Source organism: Chiloscyllium punctatum, chromosome 40 (assembly GCF_047496795.1).
Source record: "Chiloscyllium punctatum isolate Juve2018m chromosome 40, sChiPun1.3, whole genome shotgun sequence".
In the NCBI taxonomy this organism is placed as follows: domain Eukaryota; kingdom Metazoa; phylum Chordata; class Chondrichthyes; order Orectolobiformes; family Hemiscylliidae; genus Chiloscyllium; species Chiloscyllium punctatum.
In genome coordinates, this window is record NC_092778.1 from 43,718,963 (window position 1) to 43,734,181 (window position 15,219).

Below are 15,219 nucleotides of genomic sequence, written 5' to 3' on the forward strand. Positions count from 1 at the left end.
AAGAAGTGGTGGTGATTGGTGCAATCACAACATTTCAAAGGCAATTAGATGTGTACATGATGAGGAAGGGTTTAGTGGGATATGGGCCAAATGCAAGAAAGTGGGTCTAGGTTAGTTTAGAATATCTGGTCAGCATGGACGAGTTGGACCAAAGGGCCTGTTTCTGTGAAATGTAAATTGTAAAACATTGATGCCCCAGGACCAAAACCTGTGGCACACCATTTGCAACATTCTCTCTCAATGTTTCCAGTGAAACTATTTGCTCTTTAAATATGAAGATTAAAAACTGCACAGAATACACTATATCAAGTCTCACCATTGTTCTATACAGATGTTACAAGCTTTTATGCCAGTATTTTATGGCAGTAAGAGTATTATTGATGGTCTTGAAGGTTTCCTCTAATTTGTTTTGTCTAGTAATGACAAAGGTGTCATCCCCGTAGCGGACCCAAAGTTGGGGTTGGATGGTTGGCAGAGCTGTTTGTTCGAGTCTCTGCTAAGACCCTTACTGGCATAAAATTCACTAAAGAGGAGGAAAACAACAATAAACCACCATTCCTAGATGTCACAGTAGAGTGAACAGCCAATGGGGAACTTCAAGCCAACGTCTACAGGCAAACAACACATACGGACCAAATATTGAACTACAATCATCCCAACATCCACAAAGGAAGTTGCATCAGAACATTAGTTCAATGAGCCACCACACACTGCAGCACAGAGGAATTACGCAGAGCAGAGGAAAATCACCTATACAGTGTATTCAAAAAGAACAAATACCCAATCAACACAGTCCACCGATTTCTCAACAGCAAAACAAAACACGTCCAGAAACCGTAGCCACTCTCCCCTACATCAAAGACCTCTCAGAAATGACTGCCAGACTACTCAGACCCCTAGGCATCATTGTAGCCCACAAACCCACCAACACACTAAAACAGCAGCTAATGAACTTGAAAGACCCTATACAGACAACAAGCAAAGCTAATGTCATTTACAAAATATTGTGCAAGAACTGTGCCAAACACTACATTGGACCAGCAGGCAGAAAACTAGCCACCAGGATACATGAACATCAGCTAGCCACACAACGACATGACCCTCTCTCACTAGTATCCCTACATACAGTTAAGGAAGGACGACACCACTTCGACTGGGCCAACACATCCATCCTAGGACAAGCCAAACAGAGACATGCATGAGAATTCCTAGAAGCAAGGCATTCCAACAGGAACTCTGTCAGCAAACACATTGATTTGGACCTCATATACCACCTCCTGAAGAAAAGAACAGGAAATGATATCACCAACCCAAAGAAAACCAAACATATAAGTAGAAAGCAGGAAACATCAGCAGTGCTTCGTCCGGAGGCTCATTGAAAATGTTACCTAGTATGGTGACAAAACGTCTGAAAGTGAACTTTCTAGCTCAGCAAGCAAACCTACATCCAGAACCTCAACCTGAGCTACAAATCTTCTCAAAACTCGCAAAGACAAGTTTAACAGTGCAGCTCTCCCTCATTGCTGCCCCTCTACTATGCACTCGTTCAATGCAGTGGTTCCTCACTACTAACTCTCCAGCAATCTCACACTACTTTTTGTCATTTATATAAATGATTTGGATGCAAGCATAAGAGGTACAGTTAGTAAGTTTGCAGATGACACCAAATTGGAGATGTAGTGGACAGTGAAGAGGGTTACCTCAGATTACAACAGGATATGGACCAGATGGGCCAGTGAGCTGAGAGGTGGCAGATGGAGTTTAATTCAGATAAATGCGATGTGCTGCATTTTGGGAAAGCAAATCTTAGCGGGACTTATACACTTAATGGTAAGATCCTAGTGAGTGTTGCTGAACAAAGAGACCTTGGAGTGCAGGTTCATAGCTCCTTGAAAGTGGAGTCGCAGGTAGCTAGGATAGTGAAGAAGGCGTTTGGTATGCAAACCTTTATTGGTCAGAGTATTGAGTACAGGAGTTGGGGAGGTCATGTTGCAGCTGTACAGGACATTGGTTAGACCACTGTTGGAATATTCAGTGCAATTTTGGTCTCCTTCCCATTGGAAAGATGTTGTGAAACTTGAAAGGGTTCAGAAAAGATTTACAAGGACGTTGCCAAGGTTGGAGGATCTGAGCTACAGGGAGAGGCTGAACAGGCTGGGGCTGTTTTCCCTGGAGCGTCGGAGGCTGAGGGGTGACCTCATAGAGGTTTACAAAATTATGAGGGGCATGGATAGGATAAGTAGACAAAGTCTTTTCCCTGGGATTGGGGAGTCCAGAACTAGAGGGCATACGTTTAGGGTGAGAGGGGAAAGATATAAAAGAGACCTAAGGGGCAACTTTTTCACACAGAGGGTGGTACGTGTATGGAATGAGCTGCCAGAGGATGTGGTGGAGGCTGGTACAATTGCAACATTTAAGAGGCATTTGGATGGGTATATGAATAGGAAGGGTTTGGAGGAATATGGGCCGAGTGCTGGCAGGTGGGACTAGATTTGGTTGGGATATCTGGTCGGCTTGGACGGAAGGGTCTGTTTCCATGCTGTACATCTCTATGACTCTATGACACTAATGCTCTGACAGTTCTGTAAGCTTCTTTTTTTTTAGATTACTTACAGTGTAGAAACAGGCCCTTCGGCCCAACAAGTCCACACCGCACCCGCCGAAGCGCAACCCACCCTACCCCTGCATCTACCCCTTACCTAACACTCTTTGGAGTGTGGGAGGAAACCGGAGCACCCGGAGGAAACCCACGCAGACACGGGGAGAACATGCAAACTCCACACAGAGAGTTGTCTGAGGCGGGAATTGAACCCGGATCTCTGGCGCTGTGAGGCAGCAGTGCTAACTACTGTGCCACCATGCCGCCCATTTAAGGTGTTCAATTGTCTGGAGTGGGATTTAAAGTCACTATCATTTGATTCAGACACAAGAGTTTTACATGCAGCCCACATTGTGCACCTTAATGTATACAGATTGATATATTGTCAAATCTTGTTTGCTATATACCAGGATGGCATGGTCACTCAGTGGTTAGCACTGTTGCCTCTCAGCACCAGGGAGCCTTGTCCAGTTCCAGCCTCGGGCAACTGTCTGTGTGGAGTTTGCACATTCTCCCCGTGTCTGCGTAGGTTTCCTCCTCATGCTCTGGTTTCCTCCCACAGTCCAAAGACATGCTGGTTAGGTGAATTGGCCATACTAAATTGCCCATCGTGTTCAGGGATTTGTAGATGAGGTGCATTAATCAGGGGTAAATGTAGAGAAATAAGGTAGGAGAATGGGTCTGGGTGGGTTACTCTTTGGAGGGTCAGTGTGGACTTGTTGGGTGGAAGGGCCTGTTTCCACGCTATAGGGATTCTAGGATTCTATGATTCTATTGTGTTGTGAAGTACCCTGGAATATTTAACTATGTTCAAGTTCTATATATAAGGCATGTTGCTATTGGATTTGGAGAGCTAGGCATAAAATGTAACTTGGTCACTCTCATTTGCAATGGGCTGTTTTAATTTAACATTAGTTTCACATACAAATAGACAGGACCTCTGCTTCTGGCAGTATGCTTTGGATTTGTGCAGTTCCAGTTTTGATCAAATTTAATTTGTACATTTTCACATGAAATGTTGCTATGAGATGCATGATGTCAGCTTTGTGTTTACGTGAAGTTTAGTGGAGGGAACACTTCCCAGACCCCATTCCAGTTTTTCAAATCTCTGTTGCCTTCTTTCACCATATTGAGCGAATGAAGGGCGGGTGTACAGTCTGTTATTTAGCATTTGTTTGGATATTTTATGCTTTCTGGGACATTGCCAGAGCCTTGTGTGACTGCCAGTGTGGGAAGGCTGGAGGTTGAACATGTAAATATGTTGTGTGGGAACTGCTCAGTTTTTGTTTACACGGAGAGCTGGGAGTGAAAGGGGGGTGGGACAGTCAGCTCTGAATGTGCAGGAACTCCAAATTTGAGACTCAAAATAAAATGAGAAGATATGGACTGGAGCCTTCTCACTTGCTGGGAATCAAGATTGAATAATTTTAAAGTAAAAAGGCTTCTGTTTGAATCTTGTCAGAGGTTTTGGTGGTAGAAGTCTCAAATCTTCTACCCATGTTCAATACATTGTGTACATTCTTATATTCCCAACACTTCCCTTTTCCACTCCTCACTTCACTCTCCCTGTGTCTCCCCACTCTCCCTGTGTTCCAACCCTCTTTCCCCACTTTTCTCCTTCCAGACTCCCCCGTTACCCTATCATCCTCTGCACTTATCCTAATTTCTCCCTGTGTCTCACATTTGCCCCATAGCTCCTCTTCATGTCCTCCATCCTAGTTTACCCTGTTCCCTCACTGGTATTTGCCTCATACTCCCTATCATCTTTCTGCTGCCCCTATGTTGCTACTACTCACCTTTGCGTTCCCCATTTATTGTCTTGCCTCCACTCTCCCTTAGCCCCAACTCTTCTGTGTCCCCCCCCTCTCCCCATGACGCCCTCTTCTCCCTTTGACACCCCCATCTCCCCATGTTTCCCCCCCTTTCCCTACCCATCTCCTTTGTTATCCTAAGTTTCTGGGTGTCCTGTATTCTCTAATATTACACAGACATTGTCTGCCCTCTGTTGGAGGTGGGATTCACTATGAAATGATTCAGTCTGTTTCTCATGTTTTGCAGTGTGGCTCTGACCACATGCTGTTTAAATGTTAATTTAGTGTTTCAGTCTGAGAATAAGTTGTAGTGACGCTCTGCACTGTAACGAGGCTTCTGTGCAGATAGGTCATTGGATATAGGAGCAGAATAAGCCATTCAACCCATCGGGTTTGCTCCACTACTCAATGAGATAAATCGAGGAGGAAGAAAGAAATCTGGACTGGTTCTTCCTGTCTCTTCCCTGACAGGTTTGTATGGTTGGGTGTATTGGAAGACAGGGCTATGCTTCTGCATAGGTAAAAACAAGGACTGCAGATGCTGGAAACCAGAGTCTAGATTAGAGTGGTGCTGGAAAAGCACAGCAGGTCAAGCAGGAAAATAGGTCCATGCTACTCTCTCCCCAACCCCCTCTCATTTATCTCTCCAATCTGCAGGCACCCTGCCTCTATTCCTGATGAAGGGAATTTGCCCGAAACATCAATTTTCCAGCTCGTTGGATGCTGCCTGACCTGTGCTTTTCCAGCACCACTCTAATCTATGCTTCTGCATATTGCTGTCAGGCTGTGAATGGTGATTCTGATGAATTCTCTGTCTCTAATCCCCAGATCACTGATCCCGTTGTATGATGCTGACTCTGGGTTGCTTATCCTTGCTGGAAAGGTGAGTATTAATGATCTTATGCTCCAGGTTGAGACTGATGTTCAGAGATAGCCTTTCTTCACACCTTAATTGGAACATAGGAAACAGGAGCAGGAGGATGCCATTTTGCCCCATGAGTCTGCTCCACCATTCAAATAGACCCTGGCAGATTTTCTGTCTCAATGCTGTTTTCCTGCTCTATTCCCATATCCCCTAGTATCTTGAATATTGAGAAATCTAATGACCTCTATCTTGAAAATATTGAATAATCGAGTTCTGCACCCCTCTCACAGAATTCCAGAAACTTCCTGAGTGAAGTAATGTTACCTCACCTTAGTCTTAAATGACATCTTGTGTTCTTAGATGTGTTCCTGATTCGAGACACCCACCCTCAACCAAAGGAAGCATCCTGCATCAATGTATTCTGAAGATCTGCAAGATCTTTGTACGCTTCAATGAGATCACCCATCATTCTTCTAAATGCCAGAGAATATACTACACGCTGTTTATATTTTTAATCGCTCCTCCTGGGACAGTCATGCACTCCCACAAATCAGGCTGGTCAACCTTCAATGCACTCACTCAGTGGCAAGAGTATTTTTTCTTAGGTAAGGAGACCAAAACAGCAGGGAATAAGCAAATAAAAGTTACAAATCATTGCATTTCATCATAGGATAATGTCATCAACTCTAAATGGAAATACAAGACAACAACAAGCCCACCCAAAGTCTGGTTGAAGAGCGTGACGCATGAGATCAACTGGTTGTTTCAACACCTTTTCGTTTGTTGGTGATCTGGATAATAAATATATAAATTAGAACTGCAGGTTTCAGGGGAACAAATTGAACAGAAATACAGTTGAACAAAGGCTCAGTGGAAGTATGTCATTCAAGTCAAAGTGTGGATTCAGTGCTGATATGAATGTTGCACTTTAGAGCATTAGAATTGTGGAAACTATGCACTGTTCAAGAGTCAGTATACTGGGAGCACTGCACAATTGGAAAGAGCAATGCGAACAGGTTGGAGAGATTGTTGGTGCATTGTTGGTGCACCAGTACCAAAGAAAGTCAGTGTTCCTGGAGGGTCAGTACTATGAGAATTCTGTATTAGAGGGTAATTACTGAGAGACTTCTGTACTGCTAGAGGGCCAGTTCTGCATGTCTGCTACACTATTGGAAGGGCAGTACTAAATGAGCCCTACAGTGCTGGAGGGGGAGTACTGAGGAAGTGCTGCACTGTTGGAAGGACACTAGTGAGGGAGCACTGCATGTTTGGTTGGCCTGTACATAGGGAGCTCTGCAGTTTTGGAAGTTTGGTACCAAGAGAGCACTGAACTTTGCAAAAGCGAGTATTGGAGCAGGGTTACACAGCTAGACGGTGGGGTGTACAGTCCTGTGAGAGACAGTACTGAAAGAATGCTGCACTGTTAGTGGATCATTAATGTGGAAAAGTGTTTTTGGAAGGACTGTTGGAGATGCTGTCTTTCAGAAGAGATGTTAATCTGAGTCAATAAAAGCAAAATACTGTGGATGCTGAAGATCTGAAATTAAAACAGGAAATGTTGGAAAAGTCCAACATGTCAGGCAGCATCTATACAGAGAGAAAAAGAGTCAATGTGAAGAAGAACTGACACTCCAATACAACAAAGTCATATTCTCTTTGAAAGGTTAACTCAGTTTCTCTCTCAACAGATGCTGCCAAATCTGTTAAGTTTTTTCCACCACTTTCTGCTTTTATTTATGTGAAACTGACTCTCTATCTGTCCAGTGAAATGGAGGCAAGAAATTTGATTGCACTATCGGAAGAAGAACAAGTTAGTACTCCCTGATATCCTGGGCAATACATAAGTCTCAGGCAATGGTGCTAAAACAGGTTATCTGATCATTATCACTTTGGTGAAGAGGAATCAGAGTTAATGTTTTGGGTCTGGTGACCCTTCCTCAGAGCTGATGTTAGGAAAATATCAGTTTATATGCAGAAGATAGGGAAGGGGGAGGGAGTAAAGAGTAAACGATAGTGGGGATCGAGCCCAAAGAGAGAGAAGAACAGATGTTTTGGCCCCTGTCTAGGTGACATCTTCAATGCTTTGCAGCCTCCTGTGAAGCACTGCTGTACTGTCTCTTCTGGAATTTATTTGATTCTGTTCCTGCTACTTCCAGTTGTTTATTGTAGTGGTTGGTATATTGGTCTAATTTGATGTGCTTGTTGATGGAGTCCGTGGATCAGTGCCATGCTTCTAGAAATTCTCGAGCTGTCCTCTGTTTAGTTTGTCTTATGATCATTGTGTTGTCCCAGTTGAATTTGTGGTCCTTGTCATCTATGTGTGTGACTACTGGGACAACTGGTTGTGGCATTTAGTGGCTAGTTGGAGTTCATGGATATGGATCGCTAGTTGTCAGTCAGTTTGTCCTACATAGTGTTTTGTGCAGTCTTTGCATGGAACCTTGTAAGTCTGGTGAGTTGTTGTCTGAGCATAGCTGTCGGTTTATGGGCTGTGATTGATCTCAGTGGTCGGAGAAATCTGCCTGTCAGTTCCGAGATTTGTTTTATGTAAAGTAGTGTGGCTATGAGTTAGGTCCTGGCACGTCCTCGTCACATTGTTTGTCTGTAGTCATCTGCAGATTAAGTTGTGGGGATATCCGTTCTTGGCGAATTCACTGTAGCGATGTTGTTCTCCTCTTGGTCAGGAGTGCTGCAGTGTGTTGCAGCCCTTTTGAACAGGGTCCTAACGCAGCTTCTCTTGTGTGTGTTTGAGTGGTTGCTGTTGTAGTTCAGGACATGGTCAGTGTGTGTGGCTTTTCTGTACACTTTTGTGGTGCATTCACTGTTGTGTGTTCTTTGAACCATCATGACCAGAAATGGGAGTTGATCGTTGGTTTTCTCCTCTCTCGTAAATTTGATCCTTGTGAACATGGTGTTGATAATTCAGTGTATGTTCTCTTAATGATAACAAAAGTGTTGTCTGTGTATCTGCTCCAGAGTTTGGATTTGTGGGAGGGCTGTTTGTTCCAGTCTTTGCATTCCTGCTTCTGCTTTGAATCCAGAGATGGATGACCCCATAGATATTCCATTGATCTGTTCATACATTTGGTTGTTGAATATGAAGTGTGTTGTCAAGCACAGGTCTAGGAGTTTGAGTATGTAGTCCTTGTCAATAGATTCTCTATCGTGTTGTCTGTTCTGTCTGCCCTGGCTAGAGTTTTGTCAATTGAAGTGAACAGTGCCGTTACATCAAATGAGACCATTGTTTTGTCCTTGTCTATGTTTATGTTCTTGATGTTGTCTGGGAGTTCCTGTGATGATTGTATGGAGTGTTTGGATTTGTTAAGATGTTTTAGTTTTTGTTGAAATTCTTTTGACAGTTTATACGATGGAGTTCAAGGGAGTGCCACAATGGGTCTAAGTGGTATGTCTGTTTGTGTACTTTGGGAAATCCGTAAAATCTTGGGGTGTTGTTACTTTCTGGTTTCATCCTTTGTAGGTCAGTCCTGGTTATTGGTCCAAATGTTTATAGGTTCCATAGCGTGTTGTTTATTCTGTTGGCTAGCTCTGTAGGTAGGTGTCAGTATCTATCAGTAGTTTCTCTGCTTTCCGAACATACTCGGTCTTGTTCATGATAACGGTTATTCTGCCCTTGATTATGCTCTTGTCACTTATGAGTGATTTTAGGGCTTCTCTCTCTTTGGTGTTGAGATTGTTCATTTGCCTTTTCTTTGTTAGGAAGGGTACAATGGTTTGTCTGACTGCTTGCAGTGTCTGTTTAGTTAGTCCTTTAGTTCTGGGCATACATTCTAGTGCAGCTAGGAAGTCTGGTGTTTTTGCATCCCTGTGGTCGTAGTTGAGTCCATTGGCTAGTATGGCCTTTTCTGTATCTGTAAGCTGTCTGTTGGAGAGGTTTCTAGCCCAGCTGTCTGTCATGTTGTCTTCTCCGCTGTTAGTTAGCTTAGTCATTTTTGTCTTGTTGTGTATGTGGTTCTGTTCTGTCCTATGGTGATGGCCTGTTCGATTATCATGGTTCACTTCTGATTGATTGTTTGTGAAATTAATGATTTGTGCAAGACAATCATGTGCAAGACAAACGTAATTTACAAGATTCCATACAAAGACTGCATGAAACACTATATAGGACAAACTGGCAGACAATTAGCAATCCACATCTGCGAACTAGCCACTAAACACCATGACCAGTTGTCCCTAATGGCCACACAGACACACAGATGATAAGGGCCACAAACTCAACTGGGACAACACAGTCATCATAGGACAAGATAAACAGAGGACAGCCAGAGAATTTCTAGAAGCATGACATTCATCCATGGTCTCTATCAACAAGCATATTGACGTAAACGCAATATACGAGCCATTACCACAAACAACCAGAAGCAGCAGGAACGGAGCCAAATAAATTCGAGAAAATGCAGTACAGCAGCGCTTCACAAGAGGCTCCAAAGCACTGAAGATGTCACCTAGACAGGGGACAAAAAGTCTGCAAATCAACTTCCCAGCTCAGCAAACATACCCACAACAACAGCAACTAGCACCCGAGCTACAAATCTTTACACAAACCTTGGAAGACAAAGGAGTGGATAATGATCTGCTTAGGAGGGTGAATAGCTGTTAATAGAGACTGTTAGTGGCTAAGTGGTGTAATGTATAATGGCAGACTATGTGATAATAAGACCTGGTATGTGGGGCAGGGGCTAGGACACGGGAGAATTCGAGCCCTAAAATTAAAGAACTCAGTATTGAGTTTGGAAGGCTGTAGGGTCCCCACTCAGAAAATTGCATTAAGCTTTGCTGGAACACTGCAGCAAGCCTGAGACAGAGATATTAGCCAGGGAACAGGGTGGTGCGTTAAAGTGGCAGGCAACTGGAAGCTCAGGGTCTTTTTGTGGTCAGAATGTAGATGTTCTGCGAAGTGGTCACCCAGTCGAAGCCTCATTTTCCCAATGTAGAGGAAATCACATTGTAGTCAGTGAGTGTAGTAGACTAGATTGTGAGAAGTACAAGTAAAGTGCTGCTTCACCTGGAAGATATGTTTGGGCCCTAGGATACCTAGGACGGAGGTGGTAAATAGGCAGTAATTGCAAGGGAAGGTGCTGTGGGGTTGTGGAAGGGCATTGCGAGTGTAGGAAGAGTGGACCAGGGCATACCGGAGGGAATGGTCCCTGTGGAAGGTGGACAAGGGAGGGGAGGGGAACATGTGTCTCTCGCTGGAGGTGACAGTAATAGCGGCTGATCTTCTGGATGTTGGTGGGACGGTAGGTAAGAACAAGGAGAATCCTATCACTATTGTGGGAGGAGAGAGAGGGGGTGAGGGTGGAAATCAGGGAGATGGGTCAGACCTGGTTGTGAGTCCTGTTGACAACGGTGCTGGGGAATTCTCAGTTGAGGAAGAAGATCGACATTTTGGAGGCTCACTTGTCAACGTTGGCCTCATTGGAATATTTGCAATGGAGACTGAGGAAGTGGGAGAATGGAGTGGAGTCTTTACAGGAAGCCAGGTGCAAGCATGTATAGTGTATGTAGAATTCGGTGGGTTTATAGTGGATATGAATGGCCAGTCTGACCCCAGAAATGGAAACAGATGTCAAGGTTGGAAAGGGTGGAGTCAGAACAGGTGAAAGTGAGAATGGGCTGGAAATTGAATGTGTAATTGATGAAACCTTCCAACTCCGGATGAGAGAGTCATAGAGACATAAAGATGTACAGCACGGAAACAGACCGTGCCGACCAAGTATCCCAGCCTAATCTAGTCCCATTTGCCAGCACTTGGCTCATATCCCTCTAAACCCTTCCTATTCATATACCCATCTAGATGCCATTTAAATGCTGCAATTGTACCAGTCCCCACCACTTCCTCTGGCAGCACCACCCTCTGTGTGAAAAATTTGCCCTTAGGTCCCTTTTATATCTTTCCCCTCTCACCCTAAACCTATGCCTGCTAGTTCTGGACTCCACCACTCCAGCAAAAAGACTTTGTCCATTTACTCTATCCATGCCCCTCATTATTTTATAAACCTCTATAAGGTCAACCCTCAGCCTCCAACGCTCTAGTGAAAACAAAGAACAAAGAAAGTTTACAGCCCAGGAACATGCCTTTCGGCCCTCCAAGCCTCAGCTGATCCAAATTCACCGTCTAAACCTATTGCCCAATTCCTAAGCATCTGTATCCCTCTGCTCCCCACCTACTCCTGCATCTGTCCAGACATACCTTAAATGAATCTACTGTGCCTGTCTCTACTACCTCTGCTGGCAACGAGTTCCAGGTACCTACCACCCTCTGTGTAAAGTACTTTTTGTGTGTATCCCCCTTAAACTTTTCGCCTCTCACCTTGAATGTGTGACTTCTTGTTATTGAATCCTTCACCCTGGGAAAAAGCTTATCTCTATATACCCTATCTATACCCTTCATGATTTTGTTGACCTCAATCAGGTCCCCCCTCAATCTCCTTTTTTGTAATGAAAACAATCCTAACCTTCTCAACCTCTCCATAGCATAGCTAGCACCTTCCATATCAGGCAACATCCTCTTAAACCTTCTCTGCAACCTCTCCAAAGTGTCCAAGTCCTTTTGGTAATGTGGTAACCAGAACTGTACACAGTATTCTAAATGCGGCCGAACCAAAGTCTTGTGTAATTTTAACATGACCTGCCAGCTCTTATAGTCAGTACCCTGTCTGATGAAGGCAAGCATACCATATGCCCTCTTGACCACTCTATCCACCTGTGCAGCCACCTTCAGGGTACAATGGATCTGAACTCCCAGATCTCTCTGCTCATCAACTTTTCCAAAGCTCTTCCATTTAAGTATAATTCACTTTAGAATTAGACTTCCCAAAATGCATCACCTCACATTTACCTGGATTGGACTCCATCTGCCACTACATCACCCAACTCTCCAATCTATCTATATTCTCTTGTATTCTTTCACAGTCCTCTATGCTTTCTGCAACTCCACCAATCTTTGTGTCATCTGCAAACTTACTGATTAAACCAACAATGCCCTCTTCTAGATCATTTATGTATATTACAAACAACAGTGGCCCCAACACTGATCCCAGTGGAACGCCATTGGTCATGCTTTTCCATTTTGAGAAACTCCCTTCAACTACTACTACTCTGTCTCCTGTTGCTCAACCAGTTCTTTATCCACCTAGCTAGAACACCCTGCACACCATGTGACTTCACTTTCTCCATTAGTTTACCATGGGGAACCTTATCAAACACCTTACTAAAGTCCATGTATATGATATCTAGAGTCCTTCCTTCATCTATCAACTTGGTCACCTCCTCAAAGAACTCCATTAAGTTGATAAGGCACAATCTACCCCGCACAAAACCATGTTGCCTCTCACTGATAAGCCTATTCTTTTCCGAATATAAATATATTTTATCCTTCGGTACCTTCTCCAGCAACTTTCCCACCACTGATGTCAGGTTGACTGGTCTGTAGTTACTTGGAGCATCCCTACTACCCTCCTTGTGCAGGGGGATGACATGAGCAACCCTCCAGTCATCCGGCACCTCACCTGTGTTTAAGGATGCTACAAAGATATCTGTCATGGCCCCAGCTATTTCCTCTCTCGCCTCCCTCAGCAACCTGGGATAGATCCCATCCAGTCATGGGGATTTGTCCACCTTAATATCCTTTAGCTACCCAACACATCTTCCCTCCTTATGTCAACGTGATAGCTAACAGCCCCAGCCTATTCAGCCTCTCCCTGTAGTTCAAATCCTCCAATCCTGGAAACATCCTTGTAAATCTTTTCTAAACCCTTTCAAGTTTTAAAACGTACTTTGATAGGAAGGAGAGCAGAATTGCATGCAATATTCCAGGGAAGCAGCACAGATTATATCATTGATATATCAGAGAAACAGTTGTGGATGGGGACTGGAATAGGACTCTAACAAGGAATATTCCACATATCCCACAAAGAGACAGGCATAGCTGGGGTACATGTGGGTACCCATGGCCAGCCCTCTGACCTGAAGAAAATTAGAGGAGTTAAAAGAGAAGATCGCCAAGTGGAGGAGCGTGTTTGAGGGTTGGGTTGATTCAGGGGCCTTTGCTCCAGGAAGAAGTGGAGAGACCATCCTAGTGGGGGATGGACATATAAAGGGTTTGCATGTCCATGGTGAAGAGGAGGCAGCTGGAGCCTGCAAATTGGAAATTCTGAAACTGGCGTAAAGCATCAGAGGAATCATGGATGTACGTGGGTAGGGACTGGACCAGGGGAGAAAAGACTGCGTCATGTAGAAAGAGATGTGTTCTCTAGGCAGGAGCAGGCTGAAACAATGGGTCTAGACAAGTTGAAGGCTGCAGATACTGGAGAGTAGAGTCGAGAGTGTGGTGCTGGAAAAGCACAGCAGGTCAGGCACCATCCGAGGAGCAGGATGATTGATGATTCGGGCAAATGCCTTTCATCAGGAAACAATGGATCTGCCCAAGGCAGTCCTATTTGTGGATTTTCAGAAAGAAGTAGGAGCGAGCTGTGTGGGTCTGGGAGACTATCCGCTTGGAAGCAGTGTGGGGGAGATTAAGGTTAGTAACCGTAGTTGATACAATGGCCTGATGTGCCACGGTGGGTCATGGTCCAGGAAGATTGGACGAGGTATTTGAGAGCTGGCACTCAGCCTCTGCAATGTAGAGGTCAGTACGTGAGACTACAACAGCACCACCCTTATTGGCAGGCTTGATAACAAAGTCAGGGTTGGATCTAAGTGCATGGAGTGCAGTCAATTTGGAGGGAGATGGGTTAGATTGGGTGAGGGGTGGAGAGAGGTAGCCACTAGCAGTCACCATTAACACATATTCACCCTCCTAACCAGATCATTATCCACTCCTTTGTCTGTCCAACTGTTCTTCTTTCTCTTTTGGGCTCTATCCCCACCTACTCTTTACTACTTAGCCCCTTCCCACACCCTATCTTCTGCAGGTAAACTGACATTTTCCTAGCTACCGTGAGATCTGAGGAAAAGTCACTGGACCTGAAAAATTACCTCTGATTTCTGTTCACAAATGCTGCCAGACTTGCTGAACTTCTTTAACAACTTCTGTTTTTGTTTCTGATTTACAGCATCCTCAGTTCTTTTGTCTTTTATTATCAGTTTGATGTTTGTTAGATCTTATTGCTGTAAAAATGTTGCTTTTAGAGGGACACTCAATTCTCTACGCTCTGGCTATCTTGTGTATTATTACCCTTCTTCAATCTTCCAGTATTCCATTTTGCCAATAGCTGAGTGTCTAATATATTTCATGCTGTAGAGGAACAGAAGGAAACTATTCAGCTCTTTGAACTCTTCTGTTTAGTGAATCATAGAATGTGTGGCCCACAACTCCATTTGCTCACTGTTGCTTCATCTTCCTCAATACTCTTAACCAACCTCCTGATTTCCCTTCAAACCTCCAATTATTCTCAAGGATCCATTCAAATTTAGGAGACGGCGTTTGAGATTTTCACTTGCCTTTACATGAAAAATATGCATCCTGGTTTTAGTCTTGAATGGCCCCGCCCTTACATCCCTTTAAAGGACTTTGTGTGAGTAAATGCAAGTGTTTCAGTGATGCAGCAACTAAACTGAGGCTTTAAACAAAGGAATCTGCAAACTAATAGTTAGAAGGGCAGGTTAGCTGATTTTGGACAACCATCCTCTTCTGTCCATGGTTTCTGAGCCCCAGTACAAATAACCACCAAGCAGGGCTGAATTGGTATTTATTGGCTCAATAATTAGTTTCTAGGAAGAAGGGATTTACTTATGAGGAAAAGTTGACCAGACTGGACTATTGCAGTAGAAGTTTAAAGTCATAGGGATATGCAGTATGGAAACAGACCCTTCAGTCTAACTTGTCCATGCTGACCAGATATCCTAAGTAAATCTAGTCCCATTTGCCAGCACTTGGCCCATATCCCTCTAAACCCTTCATATTCATATACCCATCCAGA

At 44.1% G+C, this 15,219-nt stretch overlaps 1 protein-coding gene across 2 annotated transcripts in view; it reads left to right on the forward strand.

Annotated features, from left to right (window-relative positions):
• coro7 (coronin 7) overlaps positions 1-15,219 on the forward strand; it is a 168,978-nt gene that overhangs the window by 120,467 nt on the left and 33,292 nt on the right. For both annotated transcript variants that reach the window (XM_072559696.1, XM_072559697.1), the window contains exon 10: positions 5,239-5,293. In XM_072559696.1, coding sequence (XP_072415797.1) covers positions 5,239-5,293 — 55 coding nt within the window. The remainder of the gene's footprint in view (positions 1-5,238; positions 5,294-15,219) is intronic.